The sequence below is a fragment of the Martes martes genome, assembly GCF_963455335.1.
Source record: "Martes martes genome assembly, chromosome: 2".
NCBI classification, from domain to species: Eukaryota; Metazoa; Chordata; class Mammalia; order Carnivora; family Mustelidae; genus Martes; species Martes martes.
In genome coordinates this window covers 6,674,832-6,697,269 of record NC_137889.1, presented here as the reverse complement: position 1 = coordinate 6,697,269, position 22,438 = coordinate 6,674,832, and the positions used below count along the sequence as shown (strand labels likewise).

At 41.3% G+C, this 22,438-nt stretch overlaps 1 protein-coding gene across 3 annotated transcripts in view; it reads right to left on the bottom strand.

Moving 5' to 3' along the window:
- The window catches only part of AGPAT5 (1-acylglycerol-3-phosphate O-acyltransferase 5), an 83,441-nt gene that overhangs the window by 26,654 nt on the left and 34,349 nt on the right, over positions 1-22,438 (bottom strand). For all 3 annotated transcript variants that reach the window (XM_080797737.1, XM_080797735.1, XM_080797736.1), the window contains exons 5-7: positions 17,380-17,470; positions 8,152-8,313; positions 979-1,102 (exon numbers count right to left, since the gene is read on the bottom strand). In XM_080797737.1, the coding sequence (XP_080653863.1) occupies positions 979-1,102; positions 8,152-8,313; positions 17,380-17,470 (377 nt within the window). The remainder of the gene's footprint in view (positions 1-978; positions 1,103-8,151; positions 8,314-17,379; positions 17,471-22,438) is intronic.

Genomic DNA, 22,438 nt, shown 5'->3' with positions numbered 1-22,438 from the left:
CCCTATAATTAATGGATCTGTTTTTTTCAAAAAGAGGGTAAAAAGTAGAGATGTTTAAAACATATCTTTCAAAAAACAGGATATGCACCAAAGGATAAAACTCCCACTGACAGCAAACAAACAACAAATAATATATCCTAAAGTTTTCATCCAAGAGAATTCAGTTTCTAAGTATCATATCAAAACCTGACATCCACTTTTTATCTTCCTAAAAAGAGAAGAAAATTCTAAAATTTTTTCCTTTAGAAAACTGTATTAAATCCAAGGGATTGTATCATCCCCTATGGAGGCCCCTGGTCCTTCCAGATTTGCTCTTGGGTAAGCAGAACTTCACACTCCCTCCCTCGGTTCGACCTCATCTAGCCATGCCTCACCCAGGAGGTGTCTAAATACACCCGTAATTCACCGGCAGCCAACGCTCAAGGGTCAACACTATTGTCTTGCTCTGAAGTGATGTGAATAGCACAGATGAACATAAGCTCAATCCCAGAAACTGTTTAGGCCCCAAAACACTAACAGCAAAAGACATTCTGGTCAGAATGTCACCTGCCCCTTCTTCCAGCAAGTATACCCATGTCATTTCCACAGGTGCCTCGGACACAATGCTCTACGCCACAGCCTCGCTTTCTGGGCACCGCGGGCATGCCAGCCAGTTCTCAAACACAACACCACTTTGTCTGACCTGGGAATGCAGACGTGGGGCATCTCACAGAGAAAAGCTGTGTGTGTGTGTGTGTGTGTGTGTGTTTTCTAATTTTATATCCCACCACAGAGTACCTCTAGAAAATATTGAGAATGAAAACAGGAAGGCCTCCTAAGACACGTTCTTTCACAGACAACGGAACAGTAAGGTTTAAAACATGAACAGACTGGAGTTGAGTTTACAAAAAAACATACATTAGTTTGAAATTGTTCATTTACTACACTGAAATGTAGCCAAACGCAAGTTTTTGAAGTAGGAGAACTGTTGTTACTCACTTATCTTTAATTTCAAAACGCTCATGAAGCCATCTTCTCATAAATGCTTGTTCTTCTGGGACGTCTTTTTTGTCTATACGATTGATGTGAATATGAATTTTTGGACATTCTTTGCAAAGAAATTCTAACAAGAAACAAAAAAATTCATTTTTCATTATTTTACAACTCATTGTTATATAAAACAACTGAAAATGAGGTAAAATATATCTTTAAATGATGAAAAAGCAGATTCTTAAGCTTAAAAAAGAAAAAAGTTAATAGAAAAAAGAAATATATACTGATGGTTTTAGGTTTCAAGCCGAAGTAGAAGAGTGCTATAATGTCCTAGTCTACCACAATTACCTGAAGTCATTCAGTTAAATCAAAAGTACCAAATGTTACTCTGCACACACAAACCTTCAAGTCCGTAGGCGGCCCAGGAATAAAAACTGGTCCCCAGATGCCAACTACCCTCAGGCTCACTAATCACCCGCATGAGCGCACCAGGCCGCTGCGTCCAAGCAGATCACTCGTCACACACTGTCACTGCTGTTCCCACTAGACTGTGAGTCCCCGAAAGGCGGAGGTGAAGTCTGGCTGGTTCGCTCTGCCAGAGCACTGGCAGCACGAGGCACTTAACCCCCGGAGTCCCTAGTGCCTCAGCCGGGTACGTCAGCCTGTCACGGAGTGTCACACACCCAGCACAGGCGTGGGAAAGAGAGGTCCACTCCTCCAGGACTTGCTATTGGTTTCTACTCACTGGTACCCCCAGCTCTCCTGCCTTTGCCATATTTTCACATATCATACACACTTGGTTTAGGAACCAAATTCTTTCTGTGGAATAGCTACGAGCTTTTGAGTGACTACAGTTCCCAACACACGCTCATCTGAACAAAGCAGCAGTTCTTCCTCAGCCTGCGTTGCATACGCGATGAGGCCAGGATTTATTCCAAGACAAGAAGAACTCTGAGCTGGGAAATTCCCCTTCTCATGGATGCCTTTCGGTGAAGAGCTGAGATCAGGAACAGATTAAATTCCCTGGAGAACGAGGAGACATTCCGAAGAGATTTCAAAGGAGACTACGTTCCCTAGGTGGGACTGCAAGGAGGCTTAGACCTGTTTTCTCGCGTTGAAATGTGTTCAAAGACAGGGTTCCAAGAAGTGGTGACTCACAGGGTTTGCGGCTGAAGGAGGTTTCTGCTTCAAGAGGAGCCCTGGGACTCCACACGCGTCTCTTTTTCGCTACGGATTCTCTACAATTGTTCTTAACCACTGGTGTCAAGCCTTAATAGCACGTGGCATCTCCGGCCTCAAAACTGTCCTGTTATATACTTTCAGGAGTGAACTGGCTTTGATGATAAAGGCACAAAAAGCACAGGGGGAAGACCCGACTCTGCAGAGTTTCTGTCCTTGCTTTCTCAAGTTCCACCGTCATTTATGTAGTTGAAGGATCTCAGCGGCAGAGCCGCGCAGAGGTGCAGAGCACGGACAGTGAGCCAGGCAGCCTGGGTCTCGTTCCCCGGTCAGCCCCGGGCAGAGGGGCTCGCTGTCGGTGCCTGTCTCCCAGTCCGCAAGACAGAGATGAGGGAGCAGCGCCGGCCTGACGGGCCCGCCGCGAGGAGTCTGGACGTCGAGCTCCGAGAGCAGCGCCGGCACACCGTCCGCCCTACAAGTCGGCGATTCCAACTTCCTAGCTGCACGTTACTTCTCATCTCGCCCTCTCGTTTGTATTTCTGATCCATAAAAATGCAGAGCCTGATACACAGTCCCAGACCTTCATCCAATTATCTACATCCCCCGCTCAGCATCCCCGTAATTCAACAGTAGGCCAACCTGTAGTTAGCCCTGATGCCGCAGGGATGCGCATGGCTACAGGCTGGTGCCCGGGAAGTGACAGCAGTGTCTCTCACAAGACATCAGCTGAGGAGGGAAGAGACACGGATACTGAGAAGAACTCCCAAATTCACATGGGGGTAAAATCTACATGGTGCCCTGGTGTTTACAACCCAGTTTCGTCTACATTATTTCATTCGACCTGCAGGAGTCCGTGTAGGCAAGTGCTACTACCCTTGTCGAGCTTGGAGAGGACCAAGACCCAGCGCAGACGGCTGTGGAGCCCCAACAGCCCAGTTCCTGGGGGCGGGGAGGGGGGACCCAAATGAAAACTAGGAGAAAATCATCAGAAAAACACTAAATGGGGGTGCCTGGGTGGCTCAGTGGATTAAAGCCTCTGCCTTCGACTCAGGTCATGGTCCCAGGGTCCTGGGATCGAGCCCCACATCGGGCTCCCTGCTCAGTGGGGAGCCCGCCTCCTCCTCTCTCTCTCTCTCTGCCTGCCTCTCTGCCTACTTATAATCTGTCTGTCAAACAAATAAATAAGTTAAAAAAAAAAAAGGAAAAACACTAAATGACTTTCAGGAGACAAGAAAGAAGTGACATAAATGTTTTCTTCCATATTTAATAAAGGTCATGTCTCTATACTTTTAAAAACTGCATTAGTTGGAGCTTATTTCATACTGCATAAGCAAAAATTTTCCCCTACTATTCAGATATATATGGAAAAAGTATTCTAATTAAGGTATAACTTTTTTCTTTTTTTTAAAGATCTATTTTTTTAGGAGGGAGGGAGAGCACGAGGCGGGGCTGGAAGGGGAGGGGGAGAGGGAGAAGCACACTCCCTGCTCAGTGGGGAGCACGATGTGGGGCTTGATCCCAGGACCCGCCAACCAGGTGCTCCAAGGTATCATTTTTTTGCAATTAGAACTTTCCCAGTGGAGCCCTAATAGAGCCCTAGAGTACATATATGCTAGGGTAATAGGAGTCTTTCAAGTATTCATACCTGTCACAAGGACTAGTCTCTGGAGAAACTAAGTTCCATTTGGTCTGTGCCTGGGGAGCCAGGCAAGGTGGAGACCGGAGAGAAAAGCAGAGCTCCGGCAGTGGGAGCAGAGGATGTCCGTGTGCTGCGCGGTGACAACCTCCACACACCGGGGCCTCACCTGGCTCCCACTCTGCTGGCTCATAACCCGCCCCCTTTCCCTCTGGGCAAAAATGACCTAAATCCAGGAGTAGAAAACTAGGTAGAGGGACGCCTGGGTGGCTCAGTTGGTTAAGCAGCTGCCTTCGGCTCAGGTCAGGATCCCAGCGTCCTGGGATCGAGTCCCACGTTGGGCTCCTTGCTCGGCAGGGAGCCTGCTTCTCCCTCTGCCTCTGCCTGCCACTCTGTCTACTTGTGCTCACTCTTGCTTCTCTCGCTCTCTGACAAATAAATAAATAAATAAATAAAACCTTAAAAAAATAAAAAATAAAAAAAAGAAAACTAGGTAGATAAGCCAGTGTACAGTCACATCAATGGACATCATGTAGCATTTTTAAAACATTATAGAAGTGTATATACAGACAGAGAAAGATGTTTATGACTAAAAGCAGCACATAAAGAAAACAATATATACAAATGACCTTATCTAAAAATATCTGAAGGCACATGCTCCAACACAGTGACGTTATAAAAAGGGAGATTTTGAGGAAAATATTCAAATTGTTAACTGCATCTGGACAGGCTGGCCTGTAGGTTTTCTTCCTTCTTCTTTGGATTCCCTGTAATTTTCCCCTCCCAGTAAGTTTTATTTTCATATAAGAAAATATTAACAGGAAAAAGCAGCCTAGCACCATACTAAGTGGTTAAACAGAACATCAAATGGTATCCTTAACTTCATAATTTATTGTGGTATACCTCCTACTATAGAAAAGGATTTTAAGTAAGTCTATAATCAGACTGGCCCGTCTCTCCTCTGCCTAGTGAACACTGTCCAGGGAAGACAAAGACCCTTATGACAAGCCCAGATGAATCACAACACGCACAGCCAGGTGGGCGTCGATCAGTATTCACCTTATAACAAAGACACCACGAAATGGGAAGCACAAGGGACACTACCTGCTGCCTAGCTCTCTAACATGAGGCCTCATTAAGGCCCAAACCATAAGACTCGTGATCACAGCAGCTCATGAACCCCGCAGGTTCTGCGCTCCCTTGCAGCCAATCCACACTAGCAGTCTAGAGCGAGCGGAGGCCTACGCAGTCAGCAGTCGTCCCAGGTGACTCGGAGGGAACTGTAATACTCTTGGAGTATAATGTAACTCAGTACGCTTAGAGAAAGATTGGCCTGTGGCATATAAAAGCACAATCTAGCAGCTACGGAAATTATGTTTTCTAACTGGGCTATCAAATATGAGTATTAAGTGATAGTATGTATGGAGATACTATTTAATACTAATCACACAGAACCACCAAGTACATATGATATTCTAACTTATGGAATTTCATACCTAACTCAACGTTCATCATCAATTTAAAGTGCATCTTAATCTATTCTAAAGTTGAGCAGAAGAGCAATCAATGTATATAATAATGAGAGTGGGGATTTTCAAGCCACAGGTCCCAAACTCACAATTAAAATCAACATGTGACACGGAAAACCAGATGTCGCCTCTCACGTGCACAGGCACATGGCAGCAGCGGCGACGTCCATGCATTTGCGGAGCTGGCAGACCCTGCCAGGGCGGCTTCTGCGGAGGCTGCACAGCCCTGCACCCCAAACAGCAAAGTACAGACATGACTCTTGTACTTGAATTTCACCCATGGGCCTGTTACCAAACCCGATACTGGGATTTTTGCTAATCTGATAGTAAAACATGGTATCTCGCTAAAAATCTTAATTTGCACTTTTCTTACTATGAATGAGATGGAACATTTTTTTCTGTGACCCACCACTGAGTTACTGATCATCTTCTTATGGATTTGTAGAAGCACTTTCTACATCAAGAAAATCCGACTTTTCTTCTGTGATCTAAGTTGCAAATATTTTCCCAGTTTGTCTTCAGTCTTTTGATTTTACTCTGGTGTATTGTTCCTTGTGGAAATATTCACCCTTAACTGACTGAAATGACAGATTTATTTTTCACATGGCTTTAGGGTGTGATAGAAAGGCCAACCTTCTCAAAAAGAGACAATCTGTAAGGAAAACACAAAGCCACTGGCACTAATGTGTATGCAGTAGAGGAAGAGAGCAGTAGGAGGGGTGCTGGGCTGGAATCTGGACAACGCAGCTCTAACGTGGTTTCCTCCTCAAGGCTTCCCACCCATTGGGGGAAGGTAAACGATTACCATATGCTGAGCGCTAACCTCGTGGCTTAAGCACTTAGTGCCACAGGAGTGCTAAAGCAAGAGAAAGCACATGAGTGAGGGAAGAGGAATGTTGTGGTAACAGCAAAGTTGGGGGAGGGCACCAGAGGGGAGGGGTTTCACCCAGGCCTACACACAGCCTTCCATTCCAGAAGGCAATGGAGTGAAAGAGAGTGGACAGCTAGGATACAGACTCCTCGGAGGGCAGGCTACAGACGGTGGGACTTGGCCTGTGAGCACTGCCAAAGCCAGGAGCTCCTTAGGACCCAGACGGTGGCATAATGAAAGCAGTTTGCAAAGGTTCTCATAAACAATTAGATCTGTTTCTCATAAACAATAAAACAATGCTCAATAAATCTTTTTTTTAAGATACACTAGTGATAATATTGTTGAACTAAATGAATGTGTTTTCAAATGTAAAAATAGGTCAATGACTCCTTTGATGGTTGAAAAAAGAAAGAAAAATATTAATATGTCGCCTTTTTGACAAGACGAGAAGAATTTCTAGACTTAAGAATACAGACTTAATTTTGCACATGTGATACAGAAACACTTAAGAAAAGTGGTTACCTCTGGGTAGGGGAAGGTGGACCCGGGCGAAGGGGGATGTGGTGGAAAGTAAGCCATTTCACTGTACACTTTATATAGCTGTGGTTTTTAAACTACCTGATGTAGGATATATTCCAAAAAATTTCATTTAAAGTGAAAAAAATTGGGGGACCTGGGTGGCTCAGTGGGTTAAGCCTCTGCCTTCAGCTCAGGTCATGATCCGCGGTCATGGGATTGAGCCCCGCATGGGGCTCTCTGCTCAGCAGGAAGCTCTCTGCTTCCTCCTCTCTCTCTCTGTGTCTGCCTCTGCCTACTTGTGATCTCTCTCTGTCAAATAAATAAATAAAATCTTTAAAAAAAAAAAGTGAAAAAAATCTTCAGCTTCCTACATGACAACTGTTCTGTGTCAAAGGCAGCTGTGAGAGCAATCAGTCTACTACTTCAGATTTGTATTTCTAGCCACTGTGACTGATTTCACTCCATTCACCTCCAATTAGTGCTTCATCCTTCGGTCCTCTCTCTCAACTTCCTGCTCTGGTAAGCTACTCTCTATGTCTTCTGGACATATTTTGGACATCAGTCATCAGGAGGTCCCACTGACACACACACTTGATAGGCCTGGTATTTCAACCTTCAACAGCCACCGATGTGACATAAAAAGCTCGGGTTCTCTCTCGATCACAGCTCGAATGGACACTTCGGTAAGGCAACACTCCCCACTTACTTGTTTGCCTAATCCTGTATTTAAATTTCTCTACCAGTCAAGAGTGTCTTTGGTTATATTTAATGAAAATATTCTGCCCACTTAAAATTCTATTTTTTCTTGTTATATCTGACATATATATAGGCAATAGCTAAAAAGTCTTTAAAACCAAGCACAGGTTAGGGTGTCTGGGTGGCTCAGTCAGTTAAGTGTCAAACTCTTGATCTCAGCTCAGGTCTCAGTCACAAGGTCATGGGTTCAGGCCCTTTGCTGGGCTCCACGCTGGGTATGGAGCCCACTTAAAAACCAAAACCCCACAAAAAACCCAGCACAGGTTTGAAAAAAGAAGAGTCATATTTAACTGTTTCTTCTTGCCAAAGAGATACTAAATTTCACAAGTATTACATAAGAGTCCACATAAAGGTGAACGCTGACCGTCAGGATACCTCCGTACTGCTAGGTTAGCACTCTCCTCCCCATTCCCTCTCTTTGATTTCTGTAGGCTTCCGTTCTTACGTGCAAACTCTGGGTAGAAGGAAACTGAGTTAATGAAAATGGGGAAGTCTAAAGGACTACTACGGCAACCAGGAAAGACTTGTAAAATTCAAACTGTTATGGATTAGTAAAAAAAATACCTGGAAAATAGATCAAGCATACACTTAGAAAATACATCAAGTAAATGTTATGAAGTAGATGTACCCATTAAAGAGACTAAGTACACACTCGCCAATACATGACATAATTGAAAATACCAACTCACCGGCCATGGACGGTGCTTCTTTTCGCTGTCCTTTATCATCAATAGTCCCTTCAAAAGCCACTGTCACATCATAAATTGCATCTAAATAATTCTTCATAGAATCAAAAGCAACATGAGTTGCCTTTATTCTTGGTGTCAGCACATGTTTTAATACTGCAAAGCCTAAAAGAGAGGTTGTGGCCATGAGTTAATTACAAAACATCTCAGCAGAATATAATATCCAGACTGTCTTTAAATTTCCAGGAATAGACCAAAATATATTAAATATATTAAAGCCGTATCTCCTATACATGAACAGGTCTTGAGGTTTAGAAAGCACTCTTAAGACTTGATGTATTTGGGGCGCCTGGGTGGCTCAGTGGGTGAAGCCTCTGCCTTCGGCTCAAGTCATGATCCCAGGGTCCTGGGATCGAGCCCCGCATCGGGCTCTCTGCTTGGCAGGGAGCCTGCTTCCTCCTCTCTCTCTCTCTCTCTCTCTCTGCCTGCCTCTCTGCTTACTTGTGATCTCGCTCTGTCAAATAAATAAATAAAATCTTAAAAAAAAAAAAAAGACGATGTATTTAAATCAATATTCATTTACTCCATATTTATTAAACATCTACAGGTACGAGATGCTGGGGAAAGCTGTCAGAACGCTGGCCCTCAAGAAGCTTATGACCTATCAGAAACCCTTCAATCTGCTAACCCCGGGCAGGGGCAGGTACTACCATCCTTATCTCTGGCCACAGAATCAAGGCAGCATCATCCTGCCCATGGTCACCGCAGATTCAGGAGTACAATTTGTAATTCTGACTCCGAGTACATGATTTAATTTTATTTCTATTCAAATAGGGACGCAGGAGGGAGGGAGCACCTGAATGACCCCCGTCGAGTGCCCAAGGGAAGAGCTGCTGTGGTCTAGTTCATGTGGCACACTGGGCTTGATGCTTAGAACACTGTTGTTGTTGTTTTAAAATTAAACTGAGATACCATTTACATGCCATAAAATTCATCATTCCAAACTGTGATTCAGTGGTTTTTAGTAGCTTCACAAAGCTGAGCCACCATCACCACCATCAAATTCCAGACCATGTCCGTCCCTCCAGACAGACGCCCCGGCCCTTCTGCAGACACAGCCTGGGCCCGCCTGTTCCGGACAGTCCGCACAAATGCGGTCCCAGTACTGTGGCCCTTCATGCCTGGCTTCTTTCACTGAGCACAGTGTTTCTGAGGCTCATCCTTGCTGGGGCAGGGATCAGTGCTTCCTTACTTTCTGTGGCTGAGTAATGCTCCACTGTATGGATCTGCTACACTCGGTTTATCTGCTGATTGGATGATAACTCTGGGGTTGTTGTCAACCTTTGGCTACTATACATAACGCTGCTGTGAACATTCATATAAACTGTGAGTGCTCAACGAGTTTCTGTATGAACACAGGCTCTCCATTCTCTTGGGTATATCTGAGACACAGACACACACATATTGTATACACTTCTCAAAGTTTCTGTAATTGAGAAAGCACTGTACTTTATACAGGATAATCAATCACATCCATTGATTGTCCCACTACTCTTAAGAACTTGTTCTACCCTTCATACTCCCCACTGCCTCTCTTTCTCTTGATTAGAATATTTACTGACCGTGTAACAGAACAGAGTAGCTTTCTGAAGTGACATGAAAATAGACTAGATAAAAGTTGATTTGGATCTCCTCCTGCCTCTCCCCAGGGAAAATCAGCTGCATAAGGAGTAACAGCTATAGTATGTTGGGATCCTCCTGCAGAAGAATTTTTAAAATGCAAAGCGGTGTGGGAAAGGAAAAGATTCCCACAACCACATATCTGACTGAAGTCCCCAGGGCAGAAGCAGCTTAATTTATTTAAGAACTTATAACAAAAAGCTGAATAGTATACAAGGCTGGGAAACATTCATTTGTCGATTAAATTAGTTAATACTTCCTTCTTTGCTTTTGGAGCTCACCCAATTTTATTAAGTCCAAAGCTCCACAGAATCACTCTGTGGTATTCAGTAAGAACACTTACTAGAATTCATTAAGTTAGTGAGAAGACAGGAAGACAAAGTAGTATTTAAAAAAATTATACTGAAGTCTGAAAAATCAGTTTTGTGACAGATGAATAAGAAATGCCCATCATTAATATGTAAGAAAAGCTAAGAAAAAAAAAATCTTCTCACTGAGGAATGCACCAGGAGCAGCTCAAGTGCCCCAGACACATTTTCTAGATCCAACCCACATTCTGCAGCTTCCGCCTTTTATCTTCCAGCTCTTGAAAGAGAACAGCCAAGGAGGAAGGAGAAAAACAAGGAGACTGGGCTGACACAGAGGCCCTGAGAAGAAAACATCTCAAGAAGGAACTAGTCAACGAGAGACACGGAAAGATCCAGAACTGAGAAGTGGCCCCCTGGCCAAACAAAGGTCACCTGTTACCTGGACGAGTACCTTCTGTGGGGTGGTAGGAATGGAAGCTTACAGAAGGGGTGAAGTGAGCGAGAAAACACCAACAGCCCACTCTGTCCTGCGTGTGTTTATTAACGCCCAGTCTGTTGATTTTCTAAGCTTAGACCACCACAGGACCCCCCTACCGTCCAACAAACGGATGCCGCTAAGCGAGAGGTCACTGGGAAACTGGAAGGGAACAGACCTCTTCGCAATGGGTGGAATCAAATAGGAAAATGACAGGGGCCCAAACTTCTCCTTTTGCACAAGAGAGGGAGAAGAGTAACACCACAGGTGTGCTACACGTGGGTGCGTGAGCACGCACGCACACACAGACACGCACACACAATTTGCTTATATGAGAATCAGACCACGTCGGCAAACTGGGGCAAACCGAGGAGACAAGAGCGCGCTGGTGAGGTGTGCAAAAAGCGGCTCTCAGAGCAGTAACAGTAAAATCTTGAAATACAGAAGGATACGCATGACTGAATGATGCAGTCTTGTCAGAGAAACAAAACTCCTTCAAGGCAAAGACACCCTGAGATGTGAGGTGACAAAAAGAACAGATAGTTCTGTTCAAAAGGGAAAGGGAAAACAGAACTGGTCAACGTAGGGAGGAGCCAAAGCGGGTCAGGCAGGGCTGAGAACGGGCAGGGTCCCGTCACACCGGCAGGAGCAGGAACGGAGTGGGAACTGCGGGCGGTGGCAGCAGGCCGCGGGGCAGGGCAGGCGAGAGCTACGCAAGGCCCAGAGCCGAAGAAGAAGGACCAAGGAAAGCGAGGTTAGAATCAAGCGGAAAACAGGCTCAGGGAAGGAAGAGCGAGCAAGAGGCAGAAGCAGAGCCGTCGACAGGATTTGCAGGACCCAGTACAATTTCAAGACCGTGAAACAGAGCACCAGACCGAGCCCTGGATCCTGTGCAAGCAAACAGATTTTCCCTAAAAGCCTCCAAAAAGGACCGCAGCCCTCCCCCAACCCCGACTCCAGCCCAGGGAGACCCACATCAGACTTCTGGCCTCCTGACCCGTGAAAGAACACACGCGTAGCGCTGTAAGACACCGACGTCTCTGAATGTGCTCCCACAAGGAGCAAACACGCCCCCTCAGCTCCCTGCTCCACCAAATCTGGGTCGACACTGGACAGTAACTTTCTTTTTTAATGTTTGCCAGGTTGACATTTGTTTGTGTGTGGATCATTCGTATCTCTTAAACTTCCTATTCATGCGCTTGTCCCATTTTTCTAGTTTATATTTTTTTCTTAGGTTAGCAAGTGCTCTTTGAATACTAAGTTTATTAACACACCATATATTGCAAATAGTAGTTTAGCCTGCCATTTGCCACCTAAATTTGTTAACACGACATTGCAAGGCATAATTTTTATTTAGTCTACAAAGGAAAAAAATTCCTTTTTTGTTTTAAAAGGACAATTAAACCTATACAACAGCCTGTGCTATTCATAGGATAAAAGCAAATGCCATTTAGCCTAAGGAGTTTTAAAACTACAAGGATCTTTTTTACTTGTTCCAATAATACGAAAATTCGAGGTGTTCAGTTTGCCATTATAGATGTGTCCTTAAATTCATCTTTTTTATTATTACTAGGGTTACTAAGTCTAAATATGTCATCTTGCCAGCTGCTATAGTAAAAAAACAAAACAAAACAACATGAAGCTCACTTTAATAGGTTCAGGAGGATTAAGATACATTAGATTTCAAATTTCTTCATAACCTCTGAAAAGCAATATATCTAAAATGACTACGGGAACTTAGTCAAAATCAAACACTTCACATAAGGGAGGGGTAGGAGCTATTACAGCAGCAGTGTCTGGATGTTTCCAGGACCCACGTGGAGAGCCTCCCAGTACCCACCTCCAAGTCTCCTACAGTGGGTACGTTAACTGCCACCAAACTCCCCTGTTTCTTAGTTAGGCCTAAGTATAACATAAAGGCTCGCTCACCAATAACTATTAGATCCACATGTCCTAGAAAACACAAAAATCTGACCCAAGTAACCTGCTGAGCACATGACTAATCTTACTTAAATGAGTGGTTCTAAAACTTTCGCATGCACCAGAATCATGGGGAAGGCAGAACGCTACCCCTGGAATGTCTGATGTAGCAGATGCGGGGTGGATCCCAAGAATCTGGATGTCAAGGCATTTCCAGGACAATGCTGATATTGCTGGTTCAGACAACACTTTAGGAACCACTGACTCAGAACTCGGGCCATGGCTTGAACAGCTGAATTCTTATTCACAAATGAGCCAGTGAAGGAGTGAAAAGGTTGGGGGAATAAGGGGTAATATTTATTTTGGTAGAAATTTGTAATAAATGGTATGGAAGCGGCTTCAAAGAAGCAAAACCGAACTTTAGAAAGTCCTGGACATTTGCTCTGTCTAAAGCCCTGCACAAGCAGACAGCGGTGACTTGATACTCCCCACACTACTCCCCTCGGGGCTCCCTGTGGTCATCCCTAAGGCTGTGACTTGACCGAGGGGCCAGGTGGGAACATGCTGCAGAAATAGGGAGGAAGAGCAGGCCAAAGGATGAGAATGAGATACGGCTGTAATTCAGACAGTGATGGAGAGGCTGATATGCAAAGTGAAACAACCAGCACTATAAATATAATATATAAATTATATAAATATAAATATAATTTAAAAGCTATCTTACTCCCTTCATTCATCCCTATTCTTTTCCAAAAATGCCTTGCATACAAGAATAAAAAATTCTAGAGGTGCTTGAGTGGCTCAGTCGGTGAAGCGTTTGTCTTCGGCTCAGGTCATGATCCCAGGGTCCTAGGATGGAGCAGGGAGCATCCTTCTCCCTCTCCCTCTGCTCCTCTCCCGACTTGTGCGTGCTCTCTCTCTCACTCACTCTCTCTCTCAAACAAACAAACAAATAAATAAATACAAAGAATAAAGAATTCTAGACTGGGAATACAAGTCCAATGTGACTCTTCTCTGTTTTTATATCCTGAACCATCTGTGATCTTTCATTCAATAGTAACCGAGGCCCATGAGATTTATTTTGTAGCCTTCCTAGGAACAGGAAGAATCCTACACCTCACAAATCACTGCAAAGATTAACAGATACCTGACAACACAAAACTGCATTAATAGTTCAAAAACTGACAAAGAAATGAACTACCATGGGAAGTAAGAAGAGGAAGACGTCATTCCTTGACCAGTTTTTTGGATTTGAATTAAAATGATCTAATTGGGCACATAACAGAACAAACATTTAAGAAACAAAATTTTAGAATGATCATTTTTATCTGAGACTGTTTTATTTATATTCATATAATACTGTTATATTTACATATTCTGTTGCAGTTTTTCTTACTAAATGTTTCATCACTGATTTTGTTTGTTTGTTTGAGATAGAGAGAGCACAAGCAGGGAGAGCAGCAGGTAGGTGGAGAGGGAGAACCAGACTCCTTTCGAGGCAGGGAGCCCAACACGGGCTCAATCCCAGGACCCCAAGATCATGACCTGAGCCGAAGGTGGCCACTTAACTGACTGAGCCACCCAGGTGCTCCTCACCATTGACTTTTTTAAATGACAAGTTCCATGCTAGCCTTTCTAAAAATAAAATTCCCTTTTCCCTAATTTACTATTGCAAAGTGGAACAGTTTCAATATATACCTTGCTTACCTGACATTTAATAGTTTCTTGAAGAGTCTACCTATATTTCAGACCTTTTAAAATCTTAATTTTTGTCTTGAAGAGACTGTAAATAAAAACAAAATCTTGACTAATTTATTTAGAAATATGAATAAGTCTTCTTTAAAGAAGTAACTAACATTCAATTTGAAGTGAGAAGGAAATTTAGAAAGCATTACAATGACAATCTCTGAAGGGAACAATATTAAGAATTCATGACATGGTAACAAGACATTCTCTTAAATAACAACCCTAATACTGAATGGCCATAGTTTGTGGCTAATACATTTTTGAAGTAAAACGCTTCTAAGAATGAGTAGTAACCAGAACCTTAAAATATTTAGAGTTAAGACAGACACACCCATATCCATCACTCATACTTCTTAAGCCAGCCAATACCAATGACCATGGAAAACTAGAGAGTAGAAGGTATAATTATTTAAACACATGAACACATATCACATGTTAAAAATCTAAATTAAACAGGCTGGTTTTGGTCTTCCTATTTATTTTTTTAATTCAGATTCAAAGGAAGGTATTTTAGGAGCAATAATAATGTTGTGAATATCACAGACTAAAAAGTGCTATTAAGGTTCAACTTTCTTGAAGAAAAATTAGTTTAACAGATGGAGAAACAAGTTCTTTCATTTTTATTTTCAAGTAATCTTGATTAGTTATGACCTAAGAGGAAAGAAAACAGGAAGCACTTTTTCTAGATATATGGTTCACAAATCAATTTCTTTTGTGTATGGTGGGAAGCAGTTACCTTATAGTCATGAGAAAATACAGTTCTGATAGAGAGCAATAGTTTCTCCAGTTGTAGAATTTAAAGAAAGAACAATCAGCAATTAAAAATTATATCTATAAGACAAATTACTCATTCTCCCCCCTTCTGGTAACTTTAAAAAAATCTACAACTCAGAGAAAAAGGACAGATCAATAATTGATTAATTATAGGTGAGTGGGTTATTATTAGATTAAAAAGCTACAGAATATATCATTATTATGCCATTTTAAGAATTACTTAAAAACACTTCATCTAGCATTACAAAATTAGTGTGGATTTTTAAAATTAAGTAACTTTTAGAACTATATTAAACAGTCATCTCAGTGAGATTGGATAATATAAGGTAAATATTCATCTTAAATTATTTTAAAAAATAATGAATTAAGAAATATTAGTATTAAATATAGTAACATATAGGAAGATAATATAAGACCCTGTTATGGACTCATGTGTCCCCTCCATCCTCTGCCTCCCAAATTCATTTTGAAGCCCTAACCCCTAAGTGACTGCATTTGGAGATGGCGTCCTCAGGAAATAAATAAGATTATGTGGAGTCTTTCTCTGACTTACTTCACCTAGCATTATAACTCTCAAGATCCACCCACGTCTTACAAATAGCAAAATTTCATTCTTTTTATGGCTGAGTAATATTCCATTGTACATAGAGACCACATCTTTATCTATTCATCAGTTGATGGACATTTGGTTCTTTCTGCAATCTGGCTATCGTTGACAATGCTGCTGTAAACACTGGGGTGCATCTGTCCCTTTGAATTAGCATTTTTGTACTCGTTGGGTAAATACCCAGTAGTGCAACTGCTGGATCGTGGGGTAACTCTATTTTTAACTTTTTGAGGAAACTCCATACTGTTTTCCAGAGCCGCTGTACCACTTTGCATTCCCACAAACAGAGCATGCGGGTTCCTCTTTCTCTACATCCTCACCAACACCTGTTGTTTCTTGCGTTTTGATTTTAGTCACTCTGACAGGTGTGAGGTGATATCTCACTGTAGTTTTGATTTGCTTTTCCTTAATGGTGAGTGATGCTGAGCATCACTGGCCTTTGGGCCAATCAAGTGAAGCGCTCTTCTGGGCAGCTACACCTACAGGTCTAGAGTCAAACAGATGTGGGTGGAAGAAAGCTTTTTTGAGCCATCAGCAATCAAATAAACGGTGGCTAAAGCTATGGATCTGGATGAAGGCCACAAGAAAAAACATGAAAATGAAATGAATGAAGGAGCAAAGTCAGACAACAGAAACAACATATGAAACAGGAGAGAATGAAGCAGATGAGGAGGCTAGAAAGGAGACTGACCAGTAATCACCAGAGAGGGAGGGGGAAATGGAGATAAGCCCTACAGCAGTCTAGAGAAAGAATTCCAATAAGGGAATTATCAAGAATTTTGTATCAGATCCCAATGAATTATTAAAATTAACAGAAATAAAAATTCATTTCCCCTGATGCACTACCACATGTGGGTAGGAGCTGCCAAGTTGGTCAGAGCAGATTGAGACACTGCTATTGCTGCAACAAGTTCTCCTAGACAGCCCCGCACAGACCGCAAGGCATGGGCTCAGTAAGTGGTTAGGGATCAATGTATGGAGATCGTATACTAATTCACAGCCGATCATTAAGGGCAACTTTGAGAACACAGCACAGCCACTGTTTTCTGTTTATATCCCAAATTGGGGAAAATTAATAGGTTATAGGTATATTAGTTATTCAACTTTCTAAAACACAGATACTAAGAACATTCCTGTTATTGGGGACATTTGTAACTTCCAAGTACTGTGAACCAACTTTGTATCACATTCTCCAATAGGAACTTGACATACTTCTAATGTAATTCGTACACATAGGCAGTCATAGGTATACCTCTGAGGTACTATGTCCCAAGAGATGAGGAGACAAGCTGAGTCCATGAGGCAACTCGCACCCACATAGCTGACGGATGTCAGAGTTGGGACTCTAGCCCAGGTCTGTCAGCCCACAGAACTGAGACTCTTTCCATCACACAACCCACAATGGAGAAAAAGCTCCACAATCTGGTACCCAGCCAGATTTTCACTAAATCCATGGCACTGGAATATGTATTTTAGCAAGGCCTTCAATTTAATCTCTCATATATAGATACAGATATAGATATATACATATATAATAACATGCTTATGAATTAATGAAGAAACTTCATTTCCAAAGAGATGATACATATATTCACTGAAGAAACGAACACATTAACTTATTTCCATTGCTGTAAGACATAAATATCCTCTCTAGGAACAAAAATGAAAAAGATATTTATTTTTAAAAATTATTTTTCAAGTACAGTCAAGTTTTTACTTACCTTCTTGAGCAGCAAATGTTTGACTAGCTGAAATGACTTTTGTTAGTTCTGGATTATACCTTGTTCCCTCTGGAAAAATCACAAGATACATCTGTGAAACATAAAGAAATTTGGTTTGTTTTGTGTGAGCTTTTTTTGTTGTTCTTATGAACCTACCAGTGCCAACCCTATTAATGCTAAGAGAGTACATTCTATGGTAGGAAAAATGTATATTCGTTTTACATGTGACCTTCATTTCAAGCAGAGCAAACAAAATGCAAAAATGCAGTTAAATCTTAATATGAATTATATTTAAAATACAGTCATACATTCGCTGGTAGGTCAATCATTAAGACTCTAACAATGTTTCTAATTACATACCAATATTCATTAATTAAAAATTTGCCCATGAAATTCTGACTCATTTAAAGCCTCAATTAATTAAAAGAGCTTTTCCCCCCTAAGATCCTGAAAAATGACATTTTTAAATGGTGCAAATTTTAGACATTAGTGTCCCTAACTATTAATAATAAAAGCTTATCTCATCCAAAGCAATATCTAAATTTCCACAATATAAAATGTAGTAAGTATTCACATTTCAAAAGATTCCCACTATTCTTATTTTACACAGCTCCTTTAATGCATTTTAAATAATTCAATTTATAAGCAGCTTCATAAATTGAAATAATGCACTCATAAAGGAGAAAGCTGGATGTTTACTAAGTAATCAATTAGTTTAAGTTTTTACTTTTATCTGCTTGGGAAAATAAAGACAGAAACAGTGAAACTATATAATGAGAAACTCCTAACTTTAGAAGTGAGTTACCTAAAGTACACCGACATTGTTAGTTGATAGCCAGAACACACAACTGAGGCATTTGTAGCAAATCTTTTCAAATACAAACGGAATACCGGAAACACAGGTCTAGGAGGATAGCAGGAAAGAAAATTATGTTCCTTTTATCCAACCTCATCTGATTCCAGGTGATGCTGTCTATCTATATATCTGGTACAGACCCATTCCCTTATCTAAATGGTCTAGGATTATAAAACTCCTACATAATAAATTTATGGGAGAGTTCACATTTTTTCATTAGATTAACATGATTAATCTCTTCCAAACTTTCACCTGAAAAACTTGTATTAATGGCAGCTCTACAATTCTTCATTTTCAACTTCCCTGAAAATACATACATTTTCTATTCATCCATATAAATTGTCTTTAGAACCAACTATCTTTGCCTAACTTAGAAGTTAACAGATTCCTATGTATCCTAACATTTGATAAGAAAGATTAACCATAGCTGCCATAAAAATGTAGAAAAATGAGTAATATTAAAATTAGTTCCCAAACCCACAAATTCATTATCATGAGAACATATTTTAAATCAGCTTATGGGGCAACTAGCTGGCTCACTCGGCAGAGCATAGGAATCCCCACTGTGGGGTCATAGGTTCCAGCCCCACAGCGAATGCAGAGGTTACTTAAAAAAATAATAATTTAAAAAATAAAATCTTTAAATAAGTGAACTTTGTAATTCAAAGCCATGAAAGCAATTACTGATGATTTTTAGCTTTTAGTTCAAGCATTCAAAAATAGAGTGATTCAAGATTTGAATGGTTATTAATAATTCATGTGGTATTAATTTCCCATTTCTTACACATTTCATTAAAAAGAACACTGATGGCCAACAAGAAAGCAAGAATGAACAATTTTTTCAGGGCTCATTCAAAAAGTATTTCTTATATACCTATTACATGCCAGGTACTATGGAGGATAATGATACAGATATGGTCTTTGGAGACAAGTGAGAAAAAAGTACATTAAACAAATTTTATAATTATACTTCTGTGACTGTGAAGAACAAGAGCAAGATGTTATGAAGGAGAATTACAAGAGGATAACTGGAGTGAATGATGGGTCTGAGACCTAAAGAATGGTAAAAGAATGAGTGCTTTCACCAACAGATGGGGAACAAGGCAAGGATGCCTACTCTCACCAGTGCTAATCAAGGCTGTACTAGAGGTTCTAGCCAGGGCGCTAAGGCAAGACAAAGAAACAAAAGGCATCCAGATTAAAAGAAAGAAGTAAAACTGTATTTATACACAAATGACATCACTGTCCATGTAAGAAATCTAAGAAATATTACTATTTTTAATGTTCCTAAATAATAAATCTAGCAACGTTACGGGACAAAAAGTCAATAAACTGAATGTTTAGATACTAACAATCATAAACTAAAATAAAAAATAATGTCATCTACAACAGCATCAAAAAACATGAAATTAAGAATTTATTTCAGCAAATGTCGATACCTTTGGCAAAAGATGAGTAAATCTGTATAGTTAAAAACCACAAAACACTGCTGAGAGACGTTAAAGAGGACCTAAATAAACACTGTGTTTTTGGATCCAAAGATTCAATATTGTTATGATGGCAATTCTTCCCAGAATGATCTATAGACTCAATGCAATCCAAATAAAAAAAAACCCAGCAAGCTTTTATGCAGAAACTGACAAGCTGATTTTAGACTTTATACAGGAAATGCAAAGGACCTAAAACAGCCACACAGCTTTGAAAAAGAACAAATATAGAAGATTTAACCACACCAGATTTCAAAACTTATCATAATAAAGCAAGAGTAATCACGATAGTGTGGTACAGGCATGGGGATATCCAGATGGATCAGTGGAACACAATAGATGGTTCAGAAACAGACCCATATGTATGCAATCACTTTATTTCAAACAACGGGGAAAAGAATGACCTTCTCAGTAAGTGGTGATGGATGTCCGCATTTGGACACACAAATCCTCACCTTACACCATATACAAAAGTTAACTCGAAATGGGCCACAGACCTAAATGCAAACTAAAACTCTAAAACTTCCAAAAGAAAAACAAAGAAGAAAATCTTAGTATCATTGAGTTTGGCAAACCCTTTTACAGTAGGACAGAAAAAGCAGAAATTTTAGGAAAGAACAATAAATCGGACTTCAGCAAAATTTTTTAAACTTTTGTTAAGACTCTGTTATCATATGAAAAGGCATGTCACTGATGCAAAGAAAGACTCCTACAGGGGCACCTGGGTGGCTCAGTGGGTTAAGCCTCTGTCTTCGGCTTAGGTCATGATCTCAGGGTCCTGGGATCGAGTCCCACATCAGGCTCTCTGCCCAGCACGGAGCCTGCTTCCCCCTCTCTCTGCCTGCCTCTCTGCCTACTTGTGATCGCTCTCTCTGTCAAAAAAAGAAAGAAAAAAAAAAAAAGACTCGTACAGGAACATTCTGAGGGTTACATTTTAACAGCCGCAAACTGGCCGCCACTGCACAAAGCAGATGACCTTCTGCGGGGAATCATACATACAAAGACTGCAACTAGAGAAAGAATACAGAAGAGTCTGACTACTTGGCTTCCACCTCCAGACTCCACTTTCAGGCCCCGAGAGCCAGGATAAATTCCTTATCCTCTCTGTGCCTGAGGCTTCTTGTCTGCAGGAGGAAAGGATGGTTGTACCTCCACCTCCAAGAGCTACGGTAATGATAGCAGGTGATAATTTATGTAGTCTAATTAGCGTGCACTTGGCACAAACGATACTGCAATTTGCTGTTGTTATAATGAGGACAGATGTGCTTTCCCAATGTGAGACAACGCATCGGGGCAAAGGGGAGCGACAGGAGCTGCACAGAGGCCTCGAGCCTTCCCCAGAATCAGCTCTGCACACTGCATTCCCAAGAACGGCCTCTGAAGGCCACACGGCCAAAGCAGAGGAGAGCTGAGCATGCCACAGAGCCCACACGAAGTCACGATTCTAAAGTAAAACTTTTCTCCTCCTTCAGCTGTTCGCACCTGATAACTTCCTCACTGCCGCTTTCACACTCCAACCAGAAAGGCAGAACTCTTCTGCAGTTCCCATGGAGATGGAGAAGGTGGCAACAGAGGGGCAGGATGAAACATGAGGAATCAGGGCAAGAAAAGAACTCCGGGGTGGTGTGACATCTCTGGACCGACTTCTCAATCCAGGAAAACCCCTGCTCGAGGACAGGGAGGCCCCAAGGACGACAGGAAATAACTGGCACACAGTCACCACAAACCGAAGTATGTACAAGGTTACTGCCACTGTTCACAGAATCTTTTATTCTGCTAAATTTTCACTGGGAAGGAACCAGAGATTCTGTTTTCTTTAATGAGGACTGACTTTGCATCTAAGATTGCTGGTCAAGATGTGAGGCACCATTCTAAGCGTAGATACTTCCGCCTCTAGTGGAAATCAGCAAACTATTTCATACTAAAATTCCATTCAGAAAGAAAAGAGCTATTTAAGAATTTGAAATATGCTCATATTGCAACCAGTTATGGAACTGATGACTTTCTGTTAAAAACAGCCTTTCTTCCGTGCTTTGGATAAGTTAATTTACTTTTAATTAAGCCTCAGTTTCATTCCCAAAGAAGACTAAAGATGGCTGTGAGCAGGAAAGGAAGTACGTGAAAACGTCAAGCACTGTGTGGTAGTCTCTTTATATTGTTTACTTCCCCTCTGGTCTTTAAAAATTCTGTCTAGTTCACTAAAGAGTTTCAAAGCAGGCACATTTATATGGAAATGATATCTCAGAACTTAATAAACGTTGATTAGCTAGACATCTCTTAATTACTGCTTTGGCTTTAAATAAAAATCCATTTCATATTTAGATGTACAGAATATAAAAAGATAGTTCATCTCTGCTTTCTTCCCCCCAAATTAATCCAGTCTAGCAAATCACAACTGTTAAAAAGGGTTTACAATTACAATCAGAAACATTCAACTCATTAAAAATTTCATTATACACTTATAGAGGGGAAAAATGCAAAAAAAAAGTGATGGGATACAAAGTAACAATCTCCTCCTCAAAGAGCTTATTATTTAAGTATGGAAGTGCTACACATATGATCAGAAAACAATTACAAAGTCACACAAATGCATACATGAATGTAGCAGGCAGAATAATGGCCCCTCCCCAAAATATCCACATGCAGATCTTTAGAATCTGTGAATACGTTACAGAACATGGCAAGGGGGATTGAAGACTGCTAGCACTGGACTGAG